A 25,194-nucleotide genomic window follows, 5' to 3' on the forward strand; every position below is an offset into this window, starting at 1 on the left:
TTTGTGTTTTAGCTCTTATGGGTGATTTTTTTTTTTCTTTTTAATTTTAATTATCTAGGGAAGAGGTGAAAGTAGCTCTAATGTTCTTTAATAAAACATGTAAGGTGCATGTCGTCACTTCCATGCTCCAGTTTGCTTCAGATGTAGACTCGTAGTCCTTTAGGATTCCAAGGCCATTACCACTCCTACACGGTGGTTAATCCATAACAGCTCTTCCAACGCTAAGGCTTTAATCTTAAAAAAGCTTCCTCTTTGGCTTTCAGATGTTGCATTTCCTCACAACTTGGATCTTAGGTTAAATGCAAAAAAAAAAAAAAAAAAGTATTTTACGTGAAAGATGTAGAATGTAAGAAATACCAGGCAACTATTTGCTTTCTTTTGTACTGACAGAGGCAAACAGCAATTCCTCATAAAATGTTGCTTTGGATTTGATATCCCACTCTACTGAATTAGGGAGCTGTAAAGCAAAGAAGCAGGGATGAGAGTTGGTTTAGGTAAACGGGGAAATTGGTTTCATTGCCTTCATTTGTTCTCATTCCTACCATTTAATAATCTTCCTGTAGTCCAGGTTCAGGCTAATTTTAGATTTTTTGGTAGGCAAGGAAGGTACTCCTCTTTTTCATGCCTAGCTACCAATCTACAAGAGTGAATTCACTCTGATGGGCATTTCCTACCAGCTTGATACCTTCCCTTTTATTTCTGTAAAACCAAGCACAGCTCTATTAAAATTTGCAGAGGAAGAAACTAGCAAGGCAGAGCTTTCTTTAAGCTGGGTCTGTAACTACTCCCTGTCCATTGGTTCAGGATGCCACTGAGCCTTGTGGCTGTATTAACTCCCTGATGTTGGCTAGGGGCATAATTGCTCTTTGTTCTGGGAAGCAGTGAAGCAAGGTATTTGGGGGCATTGTCAAATTTGTGTTAAATGTGCTATATCCAAAGATAAACAGGAATTTGGATAGAATATTCTTGATTTGCAGGTACTTCTACACCAGCAAAATATGCTCCCTGCAAAGACATTACCAGCACAGCAAAGTGTGGGAGACATTGCCATCATTTTGAGGCTGAAAACTGCCCCATCTGTCCTGCCTGGTGAGTCTTGTTAGTCCCCAGAAGCACTCTTTCCTCTTCCTTGGATGTTCTTTTTGCTAGACAAGAGTGGGGATGGGGAATGAAGGCAAAACACTGTGAACTGGAAGTTTTACAGACTGGTGCAGTGGTTTGTCTCATGAGATTTAGTGATTTTGTAAGAATGCCAAATATTAGGATCTGGTTTTGCAATTTTTTTTATGATAAACTCAGAAATTGGTGGCCCTTTTTTTTTCTATGCCTAAGTGAGCTGGCTATGTAGCAAGGGGATCAGGGTGGGTGAGCTGTCATCTAAAGTACAAAAATGTTTGTATAAGGTTATGCTGGGCAGAGGCAGCTAATGCAGGCAGTGAGAATTTTCTTGGTGGTCCCCTTTGTTATCTTCCTGATAACAAATCTGTCATCTGGCTGTTTGCAAAATAGACTTCTGCAAAAGAAGTTCTGTGAATAAAGGAAACTAGTTTTGGTTTGAAGTTTTATTTGGGTTTTTTTCCTTTTCTGCTGCAGGGCATCTGCACTGCTTTATTCTGTTAAAAGTGCTCTCACTGAGATTAAAACCAGGGAGATTAAGGAGACATAAGAATGTAAAAAATCAGTGTGAGTTCAGTTTAAGAGAAGGTCAGAGAGCAAGAAGCCACTGGAAATATTCCCAGTGCCCACAGCTGAGGTTGTGCTGCAGGGTTTGCTGCAGCTGCAGTTACAGTGAAAGCCCCAGAAGACTCTTCAGTAAAACGCTATGCGACTTAGACATTTTTGATGCAGGTATTGTTGGAAAACACTTTTTATTTGTTACACAGACTAGGCTATAGATGATTCATGAGGAGGTAAATACCTCATCATGAATTGGTAAATATGGTGTGGAATATCTTAAATGGGATTTGAGAAAAACTAATGTAAAGGTTAAGTTTGCTTCTGCAAAAAGGCTTTTGTCGCTAATAATAAAATACGGAGCCTGTGGTCCAAGCACTAATAATGTGTATTCAGGTTTTTGTTTTCTGTCAATAATCCTGAGTGCTCGCTGCAATATCTGTTTTTGTTTGAAGTCTGTCCTGTCTTACTCTAGTCTGTATTTGTAAATGAGAAATCTAAGATCTGTGTGGAGCAAGATGGGTAATTAATCATGGAAGTGTGAATACCCAGCTGAGATGTCTTACGATCTTAGCTGAACTTTCCAGTCAGTGTCAGCTGGGGGACTTAAAGGAATGCTGCTGGATTAAAAAAAAAAACTCATTTAATTCTGGAGATAGCATTAGCTCAGATAACACAAAGTTGAAAAACTAGAAAGATTCTTGAAAAATATCAAATATTAATTTATTAGAATTGTTTGTTTGGCACCTGTGAATGCTTGTTCTTGCCATTTCTTCTGTGACTTCAGCCAGTCTTCCCTGACTGGAAGACATTCCTTGTAAATAGAGTAAAATACATTCCCAGGGATAAAGAAAACCTTACCTTATAAGAGATGCTGGTAATTTTTAATTAAAATCATTGCAAAGCAACAGCAAGATAATCTATGTAGTTGTGTAGGGGATATGAATAACAGTTGTGAATAACAGTTGCAAATAATGTATGTTCAATTTAGCTGTAATTATGCAAATGAAAAATAGAAAATTGGAAAACACTGAAGGTAAAAAAGAGTTCATAAATAAAAAAATTAATTGGAACTTTCCAGGGGTGTAGTTCAGAAACAAAATTTAGTAACAAAGATTCCAGCTCATGTATTTGGTTCTTTTTATAGAACAGTTGTTATTATCTATCCATGTGTTTACTCCCTATTAAAAAGATCAAGATAATTTGTGTGAGTAATACCTAATTGCCTTACGTGGAGTAAGTTTTATGTTAGGTAATAAAAGAAGGATCCTGTGGGGAGGTAGAAATCCTCTGCCATTGCCCCAGTGCTCTCCTCATCACAGCTGGTCTCTGCAGGGTGCTCATTAGTGGATGCTTTTTCATAGAATTTCAGGTAAGCTGTGTAAGTTTTTCCTACCTAACAGATTAGTAACCTGTGCATATTCCTCTTAACTAGAATTCTTTTATTAGTTACTGGGAAAACTTGCATTGGGACAAGTAATTGGAACTCCTTCCCAGCTCAAAGTGGAGAAGATAGGGTGAAAACACTATGGTGTTCCTTTGTTAATACTAATTCTGTGAAGGACTTCTAAAAGGACAATGTAAATATTTATACTTTCCAGCTGTAGTTGTTTAAAAACAGATGTATTCTTTCAGGCTTCAACTGATTCCCCACGATGTTTGCAAAAGCAACGAAGAATTTTGTGAGAGAAACTGACAGTGGAGGTGACCTGATCCCTGTCTCCCAACTGAACGCCTCAGACAAGCTGCAGCTTTTGAGCTTAGTTACAAAGAGGAGGAAATTCTGGTGCTGGCAGAAGCCCAAGTATCATTTCTTGACAGTCACCCTGAGTGATGTGCTTACTGAAGACAAACCAATAAAGCCAGGTAAAGCCATACTCGGGCAGTGCTATTAGTGCAGATAAAAACAGTACAATCCCTAACCTGTTCTATTGTTATTCTCAATTATGTTATTAGAGGGCTCCTTTCAGAGGAATGCTCTGAAGGAATCCTCCATCCATGGGAATGAGATGAATGGATCTTTTCTGACTTGACCATTTATGTAACTAAAACTGGTAGAAATAAATGTTGGTTAAAAAAAGAAGAAAGTTTTGCCTGGGTAGAGTATTAAATTAAGTGCTGAATGTTGTCAGGCTGTATAGTCCTACTGTTATATAACAGTAGCTGTCTTGCAGCTACAGGAATATCCCTAGAATATTATAGGGGGTTGTATGTGATAGTAGTGTGAAACTGTACTGAGCTTCAGGTCAAAAGCAGTGAATAAACAGTGTCACGTTGGTGTTAGTAGCCCTCGGAATGCTTCCAGGCCAGGCCAAGTGAGTTTTACCACCCATTCTGTCTGTCTTGCACAGACTGTTAAAAAAGGTTGACCCTTGTACTTTTTTCTTCATCCAACTATAGCACTCCCACCCATGTTTTCAGATTAATGAGAAGGAATACCATATTTCTGGACATGTCATAATTCCATACAGGAAAATAGATAACTCCCTCACCTAACATGTTGAGTCAGCTCTCTGGTTTTTAGGTATGTAAAATTTAGAGTTGTTTTAAACCAGTTAGAATCTTCCATTGGTTTTCAGTGAGCTTTGGGGCAGCCCTGTGATGAGATGTATCAAAATAATGCCAAAGTACTCGCACTGTTGTACAAGCAGGTCTGCTTTGTGGTTTTCTTTGTAGCCGAAATAACTTTCAATTATTCTTTATAAATATTTCATAGTGTCTGAGTTAAGCACTTCAGTCACCTTATGTTTTCCTAAAATGGCAAAATACTACAGATAATAGGGCAAAGATGATGAAAACATGAAGGGAGAAGATGCAAGAGTTGCAGAGATGTAAATTTTATTATTTACCTCTTCATACTGTTCCTTGCCTTTGCTAACTTGTCATATTTTCTGTAAGTATCTGTTCCTCCAATCACTTAAGGACAGTTTCAGCACTTCTCTTCACAGAAATTACTGTTATTGCTTTCCTAGTGATTGTGGAGTCTGACTTTGCAAAATATATGGGGAAGTTTGAAGATTTTGTTCAAGGAAGTATTGAAACATCATTTGTGAAGTTCAGCCTGGGAGCTGGAGGGAAGGGTTATGTGCAAAGCCAGTCCTCATTTGGAAACCTGAGGAAGCAGGAGGTTGACTTGCAGCAGCTTATGAAAGATGTCAAGGACAGGTATGTTTCTAATGTGGGTGTTGTAGTGGCCAGGAGAGATTACTGAGCTGAAAATACTTGGGCCAGCTGTGGTCACCCACCAGTTAATTTTGTAGTGTTGCCACAGTTTGAAAATTATTTTTATTGTAAGCTTTCATATTAATGACAAATCATATATACAAAAATGAAATTCTCCATATTTTAAAATCTTGTCAGTCAGACTTTTCCCTTTCTTGCTTTAAAAACATCTCTCTGTTATTTCATTTTACATTTTTTGCATGAATTGCCACCTGGGACTAGAGCCAAATCCCCCCTTCTTTGGGGGACTGTACTGAGGTAACAGTCTGGGAAAAAAAAAGAATTAGTTCTCTGTGTTACTGGGGCATTGAATATGGAAATTGAATTCAGAACTGCTAATATTCTTGTAAGCAGGCTTTGTAATTTCATGTTTGTGAGTGACCATGCTAGAAAATGGGGTTATTTGAAGTTAAAGGAATAGCGGAGGTGAGCAAGCACAGTCAAGGCATATTTTACTAGCTGAACAAAATATAGATATGCTGCTTCCTGTTTTACACTGTATTGACTGAGTGGAACCATGTTCTTTATTTTCCAAGATATGCAACACTTCCTCACTTCTGTCCTACTCTGAAATGGGATCTATTTTATGTTGCAATGGGAGTGTCATGGACCAAAGCCTGTTTGAAAACCAGCTGGCAAGTCAGGGGTCTGCTCTCTATTGCAGGTCGAGACTCAGTGGGAGATGAGGGGTGCTTCGTGTGTGACAGCATTGTACTCTAGATCTGTAGCAGAGGCTGTAATGAATTTAAATTGCCTTTGCTGATGCTCTGAAGATAAAGATGATAGGTTTTTGCTATCAGTGCAGAAGTTGTCAGAAGCAATGTAAATTTGCTTTAGATACACTGATGTTCTAGGAATAATCAATTCTCCATTTTCATGGGAACAAATGGCTGGTGTTCCTTTTATTGTGAGCGTTCACAAGTCAACAAATTTATTCTAATAAGGCACCTTGCTCTCTTTGTACTAAGTGCCTTATTAAAAGCAGAAAATAATGGGCTAAATATGTGTACCAAGCCTGTACAATTAATCTGCATCTAGTATCAAGAAAATAGTGTCAGTCAAGATTTAGAGTCTTGTTTCTAGCACTAAGTAGAGTCCTATGGAGTTACAAACTACAGTAACTTTGATTTAGGATCAGTAAGCTTTTACTTGAAGTTACCTACTCTGTTCACAAAAAGAATCCTCCCATAGCAAATCAGCCCATCTTGGAATTACAATCCTTTATGTAACTAAATACTCAAAAATACATTACCTTCTTTTGAGTGTTGAAAATCAGTAGCTCTACACTGATCTGTGTGTGACTGTTAACTGAAGTTGATGTGTGTGCCACTTTATGCAAGGCGGTAGGTTTTAGTTCATAAAAAAGATGCTCATAGCTTATTAAAGCTTATGATGCACAGTGTATAATTGAAACTGAGTCAGTCTGCCTTCTGCCAGGTCACTGAAAATGATGAGGGTGGCAGAATTTTTATTTTTTTTCTCCAGTGTAATGCAGAGGCTCTCTGGAAATTGTTGGCCAAGCCTTACAGATGAAATTCTACTTACTTGTTCATAAATATTCTATGATTTATGATTGATTGTGTCCGAGCTTCAAGCTTTTAACTCGTTCATGAGTATTGTGTGAAATTCAGGAGTGCTGATGCCTACAAGTTAGTGATTTTTGGATGCAAAACATTACAGTACTTACAAGAGCATGTTTACCTGTCAGGCCTTGTGAAATGCGAGGCAGCAAACTGTTCTTGATGTCATTTAACAACATGCCGTGCTTCTCCTAGTTTGATCAATCACTGCTTCATTTATTATTTCTACATATATAACCTAATTAAATTGCATTTTTAAAATCTTCTTGTATTAGGCTGATTAAGTCAAAGCTGCAGATTAGTAGCAGTAAACTCTAAAAAGTCAAAGCTGATGTGCCTTGTAAAATAAGTTATATGAGTCTTCAGAGTTGAGCAAGCTGAAAGTGCTCAGTGGCAGGAAAACAGTTTCCTGTCACTTCTTAGGTGAACCTTCTGAAGGAGAATCCTACTGATCTTTTAATTAGATTCCAGATGCTGTATTAGCTCCTTTTTCTGAGAAAGGGTGAAAGCTGACGGATGTGGGATGAAATGCTTCCTGTTTTGCAGAAGCAGTGACATTGTAAATGCAGAACACAATAATTAACATAATAAGCAATACCTAAAATAAAGTTAAGGGATAGTTTTAGGTACACAAACTTGGCATATTTGTCTTTACATTATTTTTGATTTTGTATTACGTAGTGCTTGCTAGTTCACAGAACACTGTAACATACTGATACATGATTTGGGGCAGAGTCCTGTGCTTTTAGCTCAATTGGTTTGCTATGGATTTAAGATCTTATATTCCATCTTCTATTTTAAGGCTTTCAGTACTGTCTGCCATAAGGTCCTCTTAGAGAAGTTGATGAAGTATGGGCTAGATAAGCCACTTTTCAGTGGTGCCCAGAGACAGAGCAGAAAGCAGTAGGCACAATCTGAGGTGCAGGAGGCTCTGTCTGAACATGAGGAAACTCTTTTTCACTGTGAGGGTGACTGAGCACAGGTTGCCTGAGGAGGCTGTGGAGTTCCCCACCTTGGAGACATGATCCTTGGCAGACTGCTCTAGGTGGCCCTGCTATAGCAGGGAGGTTAGACCAGATGACTGTCCAACCTCAACCATTCTGTCTTCTTCCCTCCAGTAAAAAGGATTACGAGAATATTATAATCTGTTTGTTTTTTTACCATTTCACTAAAAGTCTTCGAAGGTGATTGAATGAGAAGTTCTGAAGGGACAGTGATAGCAGTCTGTTCAATCTGCTGCAGAAAAAATTGCCTATCATACTTTCATCATTTTGTGTGAATGACTCCTAACTCTGTGATTAACATATTAGGAAAAGAGTTGTGTTTTTAACAGCATACTCTGGCATGGCTGAAAGATACTTTCATACTGTTGCATATTGCATTTTAGTTGAATTAGTGGAACTGCATGGTATTGTCCATCCTGAGACAAAAATTAATATCTGATCTTAATCTGAGCACAGTGGAAATTCAAACCATTTTGTGATTTATTGTTTAAAACTCCTTGAAGCATTTATGAGCACGATGAGAAAACCAACCATTCCGTTTTCTACCTAAGCTACTACACGAGGTAATACAAAGTCACAAATTGTTGTGAGACAGGATTGAATAAAAGCAATTGTGTGTGCCTGTGATTTAAAAAAATAAGGAGCATGTCAAATAGAAAATAGGGAAACTACCTGTCACTTGCAGTCTGAGAAGTCTCTAGTATTCTTAGGGAAGATTTTCTGTGAAGTACGTGTCAGGTTATTCTGTAGGGAGAATAGTGAAATGCTATCAATAAGCTGACTATTGCAGCTGCTGTGTTCTGTAAGAAGTAGGTCAGAGAGGTTATATTTGAAGTGGATTAACAAAAGAAATATGCATCTGTGCTTGGTGGAAAGTGGCAGAGTGAGATTTTACTCTCTGACACTCATCTCTATTAGAGCAGCAACAAAGCTGGGTGAAGGCTCTCACTTGCAACAAGCAGTATTTGTATGGAAGACATCAGACTACTGCACATTACAAATGAAGGGGAGAAGAAGCTGTGAGCATGAGCTGCCTGTGTCTCTGCAGCTGGGAGAGGAGGTGTATTGAGGTGACATTGCCCAGTACAGGGCTGAAAAGGTTTTTTACTTGTAAGTAGTTGGGACCAGTGAAAATTTGTGCAGAGAGGCAGCAGTGCTGATTTAAATGTGAGGATGGAGGTACTCACAGCAATACCCAATTCCTACAATACTCTTGGTATTTGTAGGAAATTGATATGTACCTTGCTTTGAGGATTTGTGGGTGGGTTACTGAGACGGTTAGGCAGGATTTGATGGAAAAATGGTCCTATTGCCTCTCCTTTGTGGGAAATCAGGTCAAATTCTGTGCCTAAAGGAAAGACCCTCAGTCTCAGCAGTGGGATTTAGAGCAGGCTTTTGGTCTCTCCTTTAATGGTGAGAGCCTGCTATATTGCCAGGTGTTGTCTGTTTTTTCTTGTCTTTATTTGGTTTCTACTTTTCTCTTTTCTTTTCTGACTCCAGTCTGCAAGAAATTGCCTTTGTGCCTCTGTTGTCTACTGCTTTCCTAATGTGAGAAGAAAAATACTGAATGAAGGTGAAAGAAGTCTTTGCATTAAAAGAGAGTAGAAGTGTTTAATCTAGTTAAATGTGGAGTGAGACCAAAACTCAAGGAAATTATTTTATTTACACGTTGGACCTGTAAAGCTTCCAGCATAGTAAATCATTGACCTCAGGAAGGTTGTTTAGGCAGAACAAACAATCAAGCAAAACCCCTAATTTATATTTTTAACGTAATTTTTATTTATACAGGCTTGTACTCTGTGTGTTGATAATGGGACTTGGCAAACCAACGTCTCATTATATTTTCTATAGTGTTAGTTTTGAATGCTTCATCTCAGCTCCTTGGGGTGGGATGGGTACTGGTGATGAAGTACAAATGGTACAGGGTTGGTGGGAGCTCTTGTACAGTACAGAGTGAAAGAGATGGTAAGAGCCATGGTTGTAGAACAGAATTAAAAGCTCTGAAACATGACCTGTAAAATAAAAAATTTCAATTGCAATTTATGTGCCTTGCATGCATGTATTCTCAGGAGTTTAACTCTGCCATGTCGTGTTACTCAGATATTTTCTTATATTCAGTGTTATGCTGACAAGTAAGCTCAGTTCTTGCAAAAATACAGTCATAGACTCAGCAGCCATTGCCCTGCAATACTTGAAGCCCTGCTCTGATTATCAAACTTTAACCCTGTTGTGGATTGCTCTTGATGACTGTTTTCAGTGATAATTTAGATAAAATACTTGCTTACCTCGTGTCATCTCCTGTGTGAGTTGCTGAGGAGAGCAGAATATTTTGCCTTCAACAGGCTGTGCCCCAGTAATAACTCGTGATGTGCCCACATGCAACCCCAGAGTTCTGTTTTATGATAGAAAGTTCAGTGTCAGAAGTCTAGAGAAGTGCACTTAACTGTGCTGTCCTCAAAGAAAAGGTTTCTGTTGGTGTGGGCAAGGCTGTGTGTTTGAAAGCTCTGGATTTGGAGCTCACTAAGCTTACTGGGCAGAAGAGAACATTTCTGACAGCTTTACAATGGGACACATCCCACTGAAGTCATTTGAACCTTGGGGCTGTGACAGTGGCTGTCTCTGGCACACATTCAGCTCTGTGCAGGGGATCCCAGGTCACCTCTGGGCACTGCCTGGATTGTGCAGCTGCAGCAGGTAGCTCTGTGTCCCTGTGTGTTGCTGCCACTCCACAGCCCTCAGTGCTGCAGCAGCTCCTCCAGCATTGCCTCCAGGATTTGTTCACTGCCCCTCTCTGCAAATTAATGTCTTCTGACTCTTCTGCTCTGCCACTCTGCTGCTGCTTCTGCATCTGGGCCTCAAAGCCAGGAGTGTGACAGGGTCTGAGCCAGTCCTGCCTCAGGCAGAATACTGTAGAAGCCGGTGGAAGAAAAAGTCTCTTGAATTTTTTTGGTAATTCATTTGCATAGGTCATATTCTGTAGGCTTCTTCAATTAACACTTATTCAGAAATAGCAAATCTATATTTAATAGGTGGTTTTCTACCTTTGTTTGAGAGGCTTTTTTCCTGTAAATTTTGGAGATATCCAGCAAGTTTGTCATCCTCTCAAACAGTCAAAAAATACACATCAAAGCAAGTGACAAATCGTTTTTGTGCTTCTTCATTGTTATTTTTCCCCTGTGGTTCCCTAGGTCAAATGTTAAAACTGCAAGTTCTTAGTGCATTCATTTGTATTTTCAGGATGCTTAGCACACCACTTTAGAAACATAAATCATTATTGTGAAGTATATGATAGGCTTGATAGACTGTAACTAATGGCTCTGGTTTGGCAGACACTTCTGAGAATAGTGAGGTTTGTGGTTGCTCGATGTTTCTTGAATTTTTGCTTAATCCAAAGGTTCATTGCATTCCAAGCATAAAGCATGACTTTGCACCAAATGAAAAAAGGTTATATTAATAATCTTAGGAATGTTTGGGGCTGCTGCATTGCTTCAGAGGTATTTTCTTTCCCTTGTCTAAACAATCAACTTTAAGGTTTTCAGACAGTTCATTCCAACTGATTGAACTTTCATATAAGCATGTAACTCTCCAAAGATCAAAAATTGCCTGAGGATATTTTTAATTCAATAAAAACCCCAGCTGACTTCAGACTTACACAGACTGCATAAATTCAAAGCTCCAGAATCTAATAAATCTAAAATTTTTTAATTAAAAGTGGAGGTATCTCGATTTAAATGAATTGGAGTCAGACATGTCTTTCTGTCACATTTTTGGGAAATTGCCATTTAGCTCCATGAATAGCCATTTACAATAAAAGGGAGGAGAAGAGACTGAATAATTTGCGTCAGGGATAGCAGTCCTTTAATCTTCCAACAGTTTTGCTAGATTACCTGTTCACAAAAATTATAACATCTCATCTGAGGGCCTCCAGTGAATATTTTGAAAAAGTATGATATAATTGACACATTTCATCAATTAAATACAATTAAGAAATTGCTTTAATTGTTACCAGAAAGTCTGTTAACACCCCAAAAGACAAGGTAGTAGATTTTGTAACATTTTCTTAGAAAATAAACCTCCTGTAATGTTTCTGGAGTTCACTTTCTGTCTTCTGCTCATTCTAAGAATAACCTAATGTTAGAATCATTTCCAGCAGCATTTAAACAGATGCTGAATTGTGCTGTGGAGTAGGGATGGTTTATTAAGTTGGTGCCTGGGCTAGAGTTTTGAGCTCCCTGCCCCCCAGTTAGTTTTTCTTTTGACTGTGACAGTTCTGGTCACCGATTTTGAATTTTGCATCTATACCAACGAATAACGCTGGATTTTGAAGCAGGTGGGGTTTTTTCAGTAATCCCCAGTCTCAAAATCAATGAAATCTTCTGTTTTCTCATTCAGCCCTTTGAAATACTCAGTCAGTGCTGATCCCACTCAGCCTGTTTGGGGTTAGGTGAGCCCTGAAAGAGATCCATAGCAAGCAGTGGGGGTTGGCACTGAGGCATTGCTGTCGTTGTGTCCCCCAGCAAGCCCCCCCTGCCATGGCCGTGGCAATGTCAGTGCGGGCTCACAGTAGGAGAGGATTCAGTCCAGTGTCCAAGAGCCTGATTGGTTGGTTTTGTATTACCCAGGAAACTTAGAAGTTGCCTTTGCTTCCTTCTTGCTTTTTTCTTTGCTTAGAAAGTACCCGGACAAGTTCCATTTTTGCTTAGAGTAGGGAATCAAAAATCCATTATGTGTGTGAGGATTTACTGTGGGAAACAGATATTTACTGCTGCCAAATAACAAAAGAGGACATCATAATTTTGAGGGGGCTGCTCATACTGAAACCATTGTCATTTTTGCAATAAAAGCTTCTTCAAGCAATTAAGAAAGTGTGGCTGGTTTTGGTCTTTTTGGGGTTTTTTCACAATTACAGTATTTTCTTTTCCAGAACAATAGATCTAAACAGTAGTTTACTGCAACAAGTAATAGAAAGAAAGCGTGAAGTGTTGTGCATCTTGAGAGAAAAGATAATCACAACTCAGAGGTGTACAATATCTGAACATATCCAGACAGAAGAAAAAGTCAGTGGTGTGATGGGATGCACTGCAAAAACAATAAAGGTAAAAGTTACTAAAAATATGCAAAGATCAGAACACTTCCTTATTATCTGAGAAGAAATGATTTTTCCAAATGGACTTCAGAGTATTTTTTGTGCTTTCCTAATGTGCTGAATAAATTGCAGTGCTTGGTTGTGAAAATTCTGTATGGTAAAATGTTTTTTCCATTGCCTTTCTGGCAAAAGGTGCCATATTTTTGTATGAGCCTGGAATGTAGTTTCCATCAGTACTATCAAATTGTGATTCCGTTTCTCTGTAGATTCCTGCCTACAGCAGAACATGAAGAAAACCCAAAACAATTCATTGCAATTGAATAGCAAAATGCATTGCTGAATCACATTTATTTGAAACGCCAAGTAATCGTTCATCACAAATGGTTGCAGTGTCTACTGAGTTTTCATATTTATTGGGAAACTATTTGTTTTTGATCGTGGGAGTAGAGATTAACTGCATTATGAGGCTATCTGAAAAATTGCTTGTGAATTGAGAAGGAACTATTGAAGTCAAAACATGCTCATTTAGCGCAAGTTGTTTTTTTTAAAACTGGAAATCACTTCTGTGTGCAATGAGTCTCCAATTGCAGGAATCTGGGAATTGCAGTGTAACAACCCCCTTTGCAAGTACCACTTTGCTGGTACCAGCCTCCAGCTGGGCAAAAGAAATGTCACAGTAGAACTGGGCAAGGCAGGACACTGAAGTGGGTGCCCATTTCCCATTGACATGGGGTTTCATGTGGTGCAAAAGCTGCGCCTGGAGCTCAACTTTGTGCTAGGACGGGGTAGCTAAGAGCGTGAGAGCTGCTCTTGGCACTGTTTCTACCTCATTCTTCATCTAGTTCCTTTCTTAAATGCCAGATGTAACACTTTGATGAGACATCATGAAGAATAAAGGATATTCTCCCTCTGTATTTTTCACCTTAATTATATGTTTAAGCTATGCAGTAGCTGAATCAGGTAAATGGTGAATAAATCTGTCTTGTAGGTTTCAGTAAGTGAGAATGGAAGTTTGATGAAGGATTCTAGCGTGATCCTTGAAATTCCTCCTGCAACTACTATTGCATACGGTGTAATTGAACTGTTTATAAAGCACAATGGCCAGTTTGGTAAGTAAAAAACTTTTTTTTGTGGCACACGGTTCAACTGTGGACAAAGCTGTTTGTCAGACAGTGATTTTTGTGTTTCCCTGTGTGTGAAGGGGATTATGGTGTACAGTGTCCTTTGCCTTGATAGTTATTTGTGCAGATTTAGTAATTTTATAACTTTGATATAGTAATGCTTTTTCACTGGCTTGAATACACTGTAAACTCAGAATGATTTAAGTTTCAGGGAACCACAGGAGATCATGTAGCTGAAGCCTCTGCTTAAGGCAAGGCCAACTTTTGAACTTTGATCTAAGTTCAGTTAGATCAGATTGCTCATATCCTTGTCTGTTATAAGGTTTTGATTTATCTTCAGAGACAGAGATTCTGTCACTCCTCTGGGCAGCCTGTTACCATATTTGTCCACTGTGGTAGTGAACTTATTTTCCTCAGTATCTGCTGTTTGCTAGATAGCTCCAGAATGTGAATGTGGGGCTTGTACTCAAGAGTCCAAAACTGGACATAGCACTCTGAATGCACTTTGCCAAATTGCAAATTCAGTTCCATCAATCCACCAGCTACAGTCTTGTCAGTACAGCCCAGTATGCAACTGTTCTGGTTTAGGGCAAATTTGGGAGCAAACTTCAATAACTGCAGGGGCAAGCTCCTGGTCCTCTTAGATTGTCCATGTCTTTCACTGCAGTTTTGCTTCCAGCCAGCTGGCCCTTGGCCTGGGCTATTCCCTTTGCCTGCTGCAGAGAGGGACCTGAATGTAAATCAGCTATCAACCAGGAATGTTTAGACAACAGTCATGTTAAGAACAGAATTTGGGACTGGAATTTAAACTTTTCTAGCTTACACTTTCATTTAAAGATTGCCCTCAGAGTGGTTGCAGAAATGCCCTTGTCTGGTCATGCTTTACTTATGTCAAGTCGAATATTTTTCAGGTTAAAAAAATGTTGAAATTGGCTTTGGGGAGAGTTGTATCTCTGCTCTACACAATCACTTGAGTTTTTCTTTCTTGTCTATCCTCATTTAAACTCACGGACCTAAAGGAGGTTTCAGAGGATGTTATGCAAGGAGGAATAAAATCAGATAGTAGAGCTGGAAGTTGAGAAGGACTGATGTGGAGTGAAACAGGAGGTACATTGAAGAAATAAATGGAGTAGAGTTGAGATTTGAATCTAGGATTTGCTTTACTTGGATGAGAAATGCAGAAGATTAACTCTTCATCATATTCCTGATATTAAGGAAGTCTGTAAACTCAGGAATAGAAGTAAATATTATGTAACCTGCAAAAAGTTTCTGAAAAGTGGAATTGCTCTGATGTAGCCTGAACACAGAGATCGTTGCAGAGCATGTTGACGTCATGGTTATAATAGAACTGTAATTCAGAGTAATGAGGTGCAATTAAGGCTGTCTGACTGCATAGGTATATAACTGATAGCCTACTTAGATGATTTCTACATGAAATTATCATGTCCTGCTAGCTAAGAATACATGGGTCTTGTTAATGATCTGTATTTCTCTGCTCTTTTTCCACTTCTGCTTCTTTTTCCGCTTTTTTTTCATATTAAATATTAACATATTTTAAGCTTCAAAACCAGTTTGTTTCATGCTTTATCTTAAACAATCTATGTCCTGCCCCTTTTTTAATTTGTGCTATTTGCCCTTGCCTGAGGGTCATTGAGAAGGTAAAGGGGAGATACTGACAACAGAATTAGGACTTTGCCAGGGAGAGTGAGTATGGTGGAACCTAAACTTCAACTTGTGAATGTCTGAGCAGTGGGGATCAGTGTCTGTTTATGGGAATAGAAATAGCCTTTGAAGTTAAATCCAAGGACTAGTATAGTCCTTTCTCATGAGACTGAAACTGACCAATAGCAGGTGTAACCTAGTGGGAATCTCTTCACAAATAATTATGGAATAAGATGCCTGGAATAAGCTTTTTATTGTTTCTTTTTTATTGTTTCCTTTTATTTTCCACTGTCAGTACCTGAGTTTTTCTGTTAGGAAGAATGGTATATATTTCTTTTAAATGTTCTGACTAATGCAACTGGACATATTTGGATATTTTTATAAATAATTTTTTTTTTAAGAGAAGAAGGATCTAGTACTTTTCTGATCCATTTACCATTGTGCTTTCCTGTAATCATTCTGATTTCTACAGGCTAATTCTTCACTCCCTGTAAAAGCTGTTTCTGCTTAAGGCTTTGTAGTTTTGTGTCTCTAAAGTTGTACTGAAGTGCCTCTTGTTCTTGCTTTACAAATCAGGGGATATAAAAGCACCCAGCTGATTTGTGTTGTTCTGTTCATGGCTATATGTGTGTGTTTTGCTTTTTCTTAAATGTCTGTAAATTAAGCAGTCCCAATATATCCACTTTTCCACATAAAGCAGTTTCTTTGATTGTTTTCATTGATCATCTCTGGTTTTCTTATGTTTTTGTTAACATTTTTGAGTAACTAACAAGCTCTAACTGCACTGTCGGAGGTTTATCATTGATTAATGTAATAGAATTCAATACAGAATTTACTAACAATCCTCTTAATACAGAATTTTGAGTCCTGTGTTTTCCTGTGAATTTGCCTTCCTGTGAATCATCTGAAAAGTTCTATTTCCCTTATTAGCATCATTTTGCCTCAGGAGGGGAGGCAGTGTATTAGCACAGTTTTCCTCCTCAGGTTTCATGTGAAAGCCTTTTTATTTTCAATGACAGTAACATGGATGAGTTGGCCTTGTGGTGCCTCAGCTGCTGTCCAGAGTCTTGTTGCTTTGGGAAGTTCTTAGCTTGTGTTAATCGCTTTCTGCTCCTCTGTAGCTCCTTCTTCTCCATGAAGGGTTATACAAGCATAAAGGTCTGTCATCTTTCTTTCTCTACGGCAGGGATTTCTTTGTCTGCTTTCCCTTTGAAAAAGCTTTTTGCTGATGGAGTGCTCTCCATGCTTTCTCATCTGCTTTGAATGTCCTTAATTTAGTAAGACAGACTCTTACAGCTGCAGAAAGGTTATATTTAGGTTTTATTCCTGATACATCTGAGCACTGTGCTTGATTAGTTACATTTTTTTCCCTTTGCTGTCAGGTATTACTTTAAAATTGAGTTTCTCTTGCTAGCCTGCCTCTGTTGTCCTCAGACCCACTGTGGAGTGCCATGGGTACACATTCAAATCTTGCATTTGAGCCAATAAAAGATGATCAGAATCTGCATAGGGCTTTAACTGTATTCTGCATCTTTAGGGCATGGTGTTGGACACATGAACACAGAATTTGATACTTCAGATTTCTCAGCATAACTCTTAAAAAGGCTCCTTGTACTTTCCAGGAAGCCCTTAACTTCATCAGGCTGGGAGCACTGGGATGGCAGGACAAGGACAGTCCTGTTTGGGTGAGTTTGGCCAGTGCTTGTCACAAAGATGAGGCAGAAAGGGTAATCCAGCCAGGGCATGTTATTTCCTCTGTGATGTTACTGAAGAGAGACAGTTATTGCAGAGTGATTCTGTTAGGAAACATCGCTGGGTGATGTCCTTTAGAGACTCTCAGAAGTCTCCTGTTGTCCGCTTACCTGGAGGACTTGAGAATGGACCTGTGGCTTGGCTGAGAAAGAGGAGTCTGTCAGTGCCATGACCAACAGAAGCTCTTTGAAGGACTCTCAAGAGTTCTTACAAATATCAGACAGTACTTTCATGTGTCACCTTCATGAGTGGATCTCCTTGCCTGCATTACAGCATGTCTCTTAGAGGTAGAAAAAGTACAGACTGGGGAATGAGAAGCTGGAGAGCAGTGCCATGGAAAGGGACCTGGGGGTCCTGGGCAATGACAAGGTGAATCTGACTCAGCAGTGCCCTGGCAGCCAGGAGGGCCAACCCTGTCCTGGGGGGAGTTGGGCACAGCATCCTCAGCCAGGCAAGGGAGGGGATTGTCCTGCCCTGCTCTCACCTGGGGCAGCCTCACCTCGAGTACTGGGGGCAGTTTTGGGTGCCACAAGGTAAGAAAGCTCCTAGAGAGTACCCAAAGGAGGGCAGTGAAGATGGTGAAGCCTTATGAGGAGCAGCTGAGGGCACTTGGGCTGATCAGCCTGGAGAAGAGGAGACTGAGGAGAGACCTGACTGCAGTTACAACTTCCTGTGAGGGGAAGAGGGGGCAGATGCTGATCTCTTCTCTGTGGTGACCAGCAACAAGGAATGGCCCGAAGTTGTGTCGGGGGAGGTTTAGGTTGGATTTCAGGAAAAGGTTCTTTACCCAGAGAGGATTTGGGCACTGGAATGGCTCCCTAGAGAAGTGGTCACAGCACCAACCTGACAGAGTTCAAGAAGCATTTGGACAGCACTCTCAGGCACACGGTGTGTGATTCTTGGGGATGATGCTGTGTGGGAGCATGATTATCCTTGAGGGCCCCTTCCAACTCAGCTTATTCTGTGATTCTGTGAAAACATCAAGAATTCCTGCCTGCATCTCCTGTCTGCAGCCCTCTGGTTTACAGTATCAGCAGGAAGTTTTCATGTTATTTTCTGTCTACATTAATTTAGTTCACAGGAGCTGGTGTCATGTTCTGTAGGAGGCAGCTGCACCACAGGTCTTGTCTGTACACACTGTACCAAACACCAGGGCTGCAGGAATGCTCAATAATTCACATGCACAGCAACCACTGGCATTCTCTCCATCTGGAAGAGACAAGACATGGAGAAATGACATGGGAGAACCCCAGAAAATGCAAGCTATCCTCTCATTCTGTGATTGCTCGTGTGTTTTATTAATTATTGTTTTTTGATTGAATTTCTAATTACAGAGTTCTGTCTGCTAGATGAACAGCAAGGAGGTTTTGAAAAGGAAAGCACAGAAGGCTCAGCTTATCCCCATTCAGTTCAATTCAGAGATGCTTCGTTCCTCTATCAGCCAGATGCTGTTGATAATGAGATGTACTCTGGGGCTAAAAACCTCGTTCCCAGTGATGCTTCTATAAGTATATTGAAACAAGGTATTACCAGAAATGCTTTGCATGATTGTATTACAGTGCATTAAATAACCTGATATGCAGAAATAATCTAGTACAATAGTAAGAAAGAAATCTTGTTAGTTCATTTTAATAACTCTTATCAGGAACTCTTGGGGGAATGCACTGAAAGAATATAAAAAATCATTTTGCAGTGAGTGTGTGCAGTGGACTCTTTCTGTGAAGATTCTGAATCCATCTGTCATAAATATCATCTTACAAAGTCAGATGGCTCTTTTACATTCCAGATAACCTCTGCAAGTTTAGTGGTGATACATGCTTTCATTCAGAAAGGGTCATTGAAAATAGTTTCTCATTATTTGAAAAATACTCTCAGTAAAGCTTCTCAGTTACAGGTTAAGTCTCAGACATCTCCCTTGCCTTCGCTTAGCCTCATTATTTTCTGAGAAGCTTTGTAACTGAGAAAATCAAAATGTGGTTTAAATGGAGATTTGCAAATTGGTACAGTGGCCCAGGTACAAGTTTTTATTGTAGGAATGTGGAAAGAAGAGGCAGGAATGTTACTGGTGGAATGAAAAAAGGGGAAACCAGTCAAGGTCTCAGAACACACTGTGCTTTTCCTCAGTTCTTGGTGGAGTTCTTACAGCTGGTTCTCCTGATGAATATCACCCTCCTGTCTCTAAGTTTCACCCTTGATTAATAAACAATATGTAAAAAACACTTATGAAAGAATGGTAAGCCACTGTTCTATTTTTTGTTTTAGTTTGATGTACCTATTTGCTTTTCTTGCTTTAAAAGCTCTGAGATTTCTTTAAATAATTTAACCTCTGCTGTCTCTTGGAAAATGAAAAAGCTAAAAAAATTGTTTTTATTAAAGAATTTGGAAGCACATTTCATTTTCTGTTATTTGTATAGACAAATTCATACCATTGCATCAGATAAACAAAATAACTGCCTGCAGCTGGGCTTTTTTTTTTCCCCCCCAGTGAAGTAATTTTTTAGTTATAAAGGACGTCTTTAAACAGAGCATGTTTCTTAACTGGAGTAACATGAAGGAAAATGTCTTTTAAACAAATTTGAGAACACTTGTATGCCCACATTTTTGGAATGTGGATGAAAGAGCCATTCCAACCTTCCAGTTGGCATTATTGATTTGAAAGCTTCGTTTTGGTTTTTTTAGCAACATGGTAATTTTATGTCACAGAAGATTTAATTTCAGTATCATAGTTGAATTGTGAGAAAATGAATGTGGAGCACTCCCTTGTACATAATAAGTACTCTTCATTCTGCCATATAAATAAACATTCTCTGGAGATAAACTTCAAAGTGGGAGACTTAAGATGTTGTTAGTTTGTTAACATTAAAGTATTGAATTTCAAAATATTAGAAATACTGTACACCAAAATGTTGATTCTTGGTAGCTGTTCTTCTTTCTTAATGTTTGCATTGGGGTTTCATTAACGCCTTAGGAAGTAAAATCAGATGTGTTCAAACCTTGCGTTATAACTTGTGCTGGTGGAAATCAGGATGTCAGAGATGTCAAGGTGTGGTGGTAAATGAGCTTGTGAAACACATAGCAAAATGTTATGTGGTTTTACTGGCATTTGTGTAGAAATACTTAGTTTTATTTTCCACTGCTTTTTTGGGAAAGATCTGTCACGGTTGAAGACCCAGTTCCAGCCCTTTGTGAAGCTTCCAGAAGACAAGCAAAGAGCTTTATATAAAACCCTTTGTGAACTCTTGCTCCATGAAGAAATGGTGACTGCCCTGGGGGACATGGTAAGACGAAGAACCTTTCGATTGCCTCCTAAAATTAATTTCAGAATAGTACTAGCATTCTCTTTTGCTTGAATTTTTCTCTTTTCAAGAAGTTTTGCTTATTCTTTTGCTTTCAGTTTGATGATATCTGCATAGGAGACAAGCCAGATCTGGAGGAGTTAAAACTTGAACAACAAAGAGACCTCCTTGACTTCCTGCAGCTCTTAGGGTGCAGTTTAAAGAGTGAGCTGTTGTTGCAGAAATATCAGCCTCAAGATGAAGAACTTTTCTCAGCTGCTCACCTTCTTATCAGTGCTATATCTGGTATGTTGTGAAAAGCCCTTTTAAAAATTTTATTTTCCTTTTAGAAGCTCCCTCCATGTTAAAGCTTTTATGGCTTTCTTTGAGCAGTTGGTGAGCTCCATGAACATAAATTTTTCTGTTCCCTTTTTATGAGTTTGGTATACTATGCTTAGCATTCCTGGCTGTGAATTAAATTCAGCCCTCAATCACTGACAGATTTTGTGTGTAAATTACACATTCCCCCAAGACTGCTCAACTTTGCTTCTGCTGAGTGTGAGCATTTGCAGTTTGGCAAGCTAATTTCTGTACTTATTGCATGCCAGAGTCCTTCCCGCCTAAATGCTGAGAATTACAAATTAGGTGTTGTCTCCTGTGTAACAGTGTATATTGTTCAAGTGCAAACTAAATTTAGCAAAAATGAGTTTAACACAGAGACACTGCAATTAGAGGGCTGTGTTGCAGCTGCTGAAACAGGAGATTAAACATAAATGTCAAACAAATGCCATCCTCACAATCTAGTTGGCACCACAGTGTTAATTAAAAGCTACCTGCAAAGTCCAAGACAGACTTCCCTGGATTTTTCTCTTCTCTCTTGTATATAAAGAATTTCCTGACATTAAGATAACGAAGGACAGTCCAGTGTAAATTGTGGCGCCGTGCAGCAGTATGTCAGTGTGCATCCATATATACACAGGACCCAGGTGGGAGAGCTTAACTCATTTGAGGAGAGAGAAAAGAAATAGAAAACAGAAACCTGCTGATGTGGTATCAATTGTCAGATGCCATCAACAGCAGGGCACAGTTAATTGAGTGTGTTGCATTGTTACCTGGCTTTGGAGATAATGTCTGCTGCTGAAGTCCAGACATAAGTGTAGCTGGATCTAGATTCAAAAGCTGTTTTATGTTGTTGCTTGTGGTAGGAATTAGAGCCTTTTTGTTACAGAGTTGAAGGGCACCACAGGGATCAGCTAGTCCATCTCCCAGCATCGAGGCAGTCTCAGCTATGCCATTCCTCTCAAATTGCGCTTTGCAGCAGTTAGCATCATGTATGAATTTGGGAGGATAGGTTCTTGGTTGATTCAAGGCTTAAGTCATCCAGCCTCCAGACTCGGAGTTAAACACTGAGGAGATGCTTAGGGAGAGGCAAGGTGATGGGGAGGAAACCCCCTTTTCTACAAATGCCTTTTTTCAAGAACAGAGATAGTCAGACCCTCTGCCCATCCCATTCTATTCTGCTGGCAGGAAGGGGCTGGATCAGCCTCTTCCAAACATCCAGCTGAGGAGGACCTGTTAGCTGCCTGATCAAGCTCCTGTCCAGCAGCCAGCCTGGTGCAGGGTTCACTGGCAATGACCTTTGCCTGTGCATGTGTCCTCCACAGAGCTGCCTGATGACACCCTTGTCCTGCTGCGTGCCTGCTGCGACCTTCAGGTTGTTCCAGCCTTGTGTTGTTTGGTGAGTAATGGAGATGAGATGTGCTCCTGGGCACGGCAGTAGGACTGGCTGTGTCCTCAGCTATATTTCTCCCCAATAAAGGAGGAGATGTCAAGCTACAGTGGGAATTTCAGCTGTAGGCAGTGCTTAGCCAAGGTCAGAATCTGACATGGCAAATGCAGCCCGTAATTTACTCCACGTGGATATCTAACTTCTGAACATTGCTGTATTTGGGAGATTTCATGGCTTGGGAGCAAAAAACAATTGTGACTGAAGCTCTGGTTTTATTTTTCTAATACTCTCACTGTTTTAAAGTCTCAGTAATAGTAATCACCTCTCCTTGGGAAACAAATTTTGCTTTGATAGCAACAGTGCTTGAGCCTTGGCAAACCCTGAAGTCTCAAAACTCTGAGGCCATTTATTGTAACTGCTGAAGGAATGGTGCAGGGCATTAGAGGAATGGAGCACCTCTCCTTTGAGGAGGGAATAAGAGAATTGGATTTGTTTAGCCTGGAGAAGAGAATGCTTTGGGGTGACCTAATTGTAGCCTCCCAGTACCTGAAAGAAAATTAGAAAAAGGTAGAGAGAGACTTTTTGCAAGAGCATGTAGTGACTGGACAAGAAGGACTGGATTCAGACCGAAGGAGAGTAGGTTTAGATGGGAAGAAACTCTTTACTATGAAAACGGTGAGGCACTGGAACAGGGTGCCCAGAGAAGTTGTGGGTGTCCCAGCCCTGGAAGTGTTCTAGGCGTGGTTGGATGGGGCTTTGAACAACGTGGTCTAGTGAAAAGTGTCCTTGCCTGTGGCAGGGGGATTGGAACTGAATGATCTTCTAAGGTCACTTCCAACCCAGAATATTCTGTGATTTTTCTAAGCTTTTTAAAGTCATTTAGAAAAACAATAGTAAAATCCTTTAAATATGTCGGGGCAAAGGGAGTTCTTCTGTTTGCTCAGAGTGATAGGTAAGTGTGATGTGCAGTGAGAGAAGCTGAACTCAGGGAATGACACAGTAGAAGAGATGTTTCCCCTTAAAGCATGCAATAGAGCTTTGGTTCTGGATCAGTACGTCGTACTTGTCAGGGCTAATAGCAAAGGGAATCTTGACCTTTTGCTGCTGCCTTGTCAGCTCTCTGGTGGTTTTATATGAAACTGAGCTGTGCAGTGGCAGGAACAGCAGTGCCTGGAAAATGTTTTAATGTCTCTGTCTTTTGCTCTCTCTCTCTCTCATGAATACAGCCTAACGTTGCTTCAGCCGATGGCACTGTGGCGCTGAGCAGTCCTTCGGTGGCCACTCTCGCTGACAGAGGAAGATTTGAGGTTGTGCAAAGGCTGTTTGCTTCATCAAACATTAATCTGGAAATGACAGAGTCTTCTGTAAAAGCTGTAACTAGGAAAGAACCGAGATTCTTCCCACTTGTTCTTTATGTTGCACTGTATGGATTTCATGCTTTAGGTGGAAATGTATAGGAGCTGTACTGAGTATCCAGTTTTTGGTGTTGCCTGTTGCTTCTTTTGTAGCTGTGTAATTTTGGTGTGTTTGGGATCAGCAGTAGAGCTGTTCTGTTGGTACTTAAGGCAGCACAGCCAGGAATTAGGGTGACCAGGGGACTCTGCAGTTTCAGTGAAAAATACATAAATAAGGGATGAAGGGGAGAAATTAAGAAAGAGAGCCATGGGAGAGAAACTGAACATAGCTGCTCTGGTAGCTGTCAGATTTGCAGGGCAGTGAAAGCCTGATTGCTTGCATTAATATGCATGGGAGAAAGCAGCAAAGTACAAACTGCTTTTTGTAAGCAAGCAAACAGGCAGGCCCTGGAAACCCAGGGTTCTGCAATGCAGCAACTGTTTTTCTCCTTAAGCCCGGGTGTGCAGAATGCCTTCACTCTGGAGCAAGTGCAATGGAGGGCTCTTAAAAGGTACTTTGTTAGATTGTCTTATTAATTATTGTTTGACTTTTACGGATATGAACTGCACACTGCAGGAAATAACAAAGCCTCTTTTTCAACCACCAAAACCCACTTTAGGGATTCATTCCTCTGTACAGCATTCTGTTTTCTGGTATGTTTTTACTTGTGTTAGCGAGTTTCAGCTGCATTCTGAACTTTGGCATGGCAATGCCTGCTGGTGTGAGCACATGAAGGGTCCCTGCTGCACACCACAGAAATGATAATTTTACCCATATGACATTTTCAGTGCAGGTATTTTGCTTGTTTCTTTGACTAACAGAAAAGTATTAGTAAAGCACTGTGTGCTTGAACTATTTTGCCTGTTTTTTCATCATAATTTTTTATAATCATGGATGGAACAGAAATGCAGCAGAGATCACTAGAAGTGTGGGCTTGGGAAGATGTTCCAAGTAGGTGGAGTATCAGTGCTTACAGATGAGATCATGAGATGGCTGAGAGACAAACAAGCAGGCACCTGTGTGGGGGTGATCAGTAACCAGGCCCTGCAGCATAGCTGGTGGGTAGGAGTTCTGCTCAGTTTCCTGCTCTATTCCCACACGGCCTTGAGCAGATTGTCTAAGAAGCCTTTAAAAAGTCACGTCAGTTCAGCTTTCCTTGAGGACACGGACTTTGCAGAAAAGCACCACGGTGCCTTTCCACTCCCCCAGAGCTCAGGATAGCTCTGCACGCTGGGACGTGGGCGTTTCTGCATCTCATCTGCTCAGTGAAGCTGCTGGTGTTGCCTGAACTTTGTGCTGCTGTGGAAGGAAAGATCCTTGAGGAGCTGGAAGCATGGAACTCTGCTTCTGGGAGAGGTGTGTAAGTGGGACAGTTGTCTTTTACCTATCACTACTCAAAGTTGCCTCTGTAATGAGTTTATGAAAACTTTCTATTAAATGCTATGTCAAAACAATAGAATAACTTATGCTTGTAATTTCCAGTGTTTTTCTTTTGGGGACTACATCTTAGACAAACAAGCGACTCCAGGCTGGCCTCACATGGAAGATGCTTTTTCAAGCTTAGATGTGGCCTTCCCTAGCAAAGGAGGTTGGTAAAGACCCATAGGGTGCTTCAGAGCAGGCTGAGGTTTGTGGGTGTGATAAAGGGTGTTGATTTCACACCCTAACTTAACCTTCCCAAAATACTGCTTCCC

The 25,194-nt window shown here is 40.1% G+C and overlaps 1 protein-coding gene across 2 annotated transcripts; it reads left to right on the forward strand.

The window, feature by feature from the left end:
* The first annotated feature begins 979 nt into the window (after positions 1–979).
* GSDME (gasdermin E) lies at positions 980–24,890 on the forward strand. 2 transcript variants are annotated; one of them, XM_084209926.1, is made up of 10 exons: positions 980–1,089; positions 3,310–3,540; positions 4,647–4,839; positions 12,405–12,576; positions 13,555–13,675; positions 18,436–18,624; positions 20,252–20,379; positions 20,496–20,682; positions 22,041–22,114; positions 23,332–24,890. In XM_084209926.1, the coding sequence occupies exons 2-10, from the start codon at positions 3,330–3,332 to the stop codon at positions 23,560–23,562; spliced, it is 1,506 nt and encodes a 501-aa protein (XP_084066052.1). In that variant the 5' UTR covers positions 980–1,089; positions 3,310–3,329; the 3' UTR covers positions 23,563–24,890. The 2 variants fall into 2 exon arrangements, with proteins under 2 accessions (XP_084066052.1, XP_084066053.1); XM_084209927.1 differs by lacking the exon at positions 980–1,089 and adding an exon at positions 2,934–3,046.
* Positions 24,891–25,194: the final 304 nt, after the last annotated feature.

The sequence above is a fragment of the Fringilla coelebs genome, assembly GCF_963513975.1.
Source record: "Fringilla coelebs genome assembly, chromosome: 1".
NCBI lineage: Eukaryota > Metazoa > Chordata > Aves > Passeriformes > Fringillidae > Fringilla > Fringilla coelebs.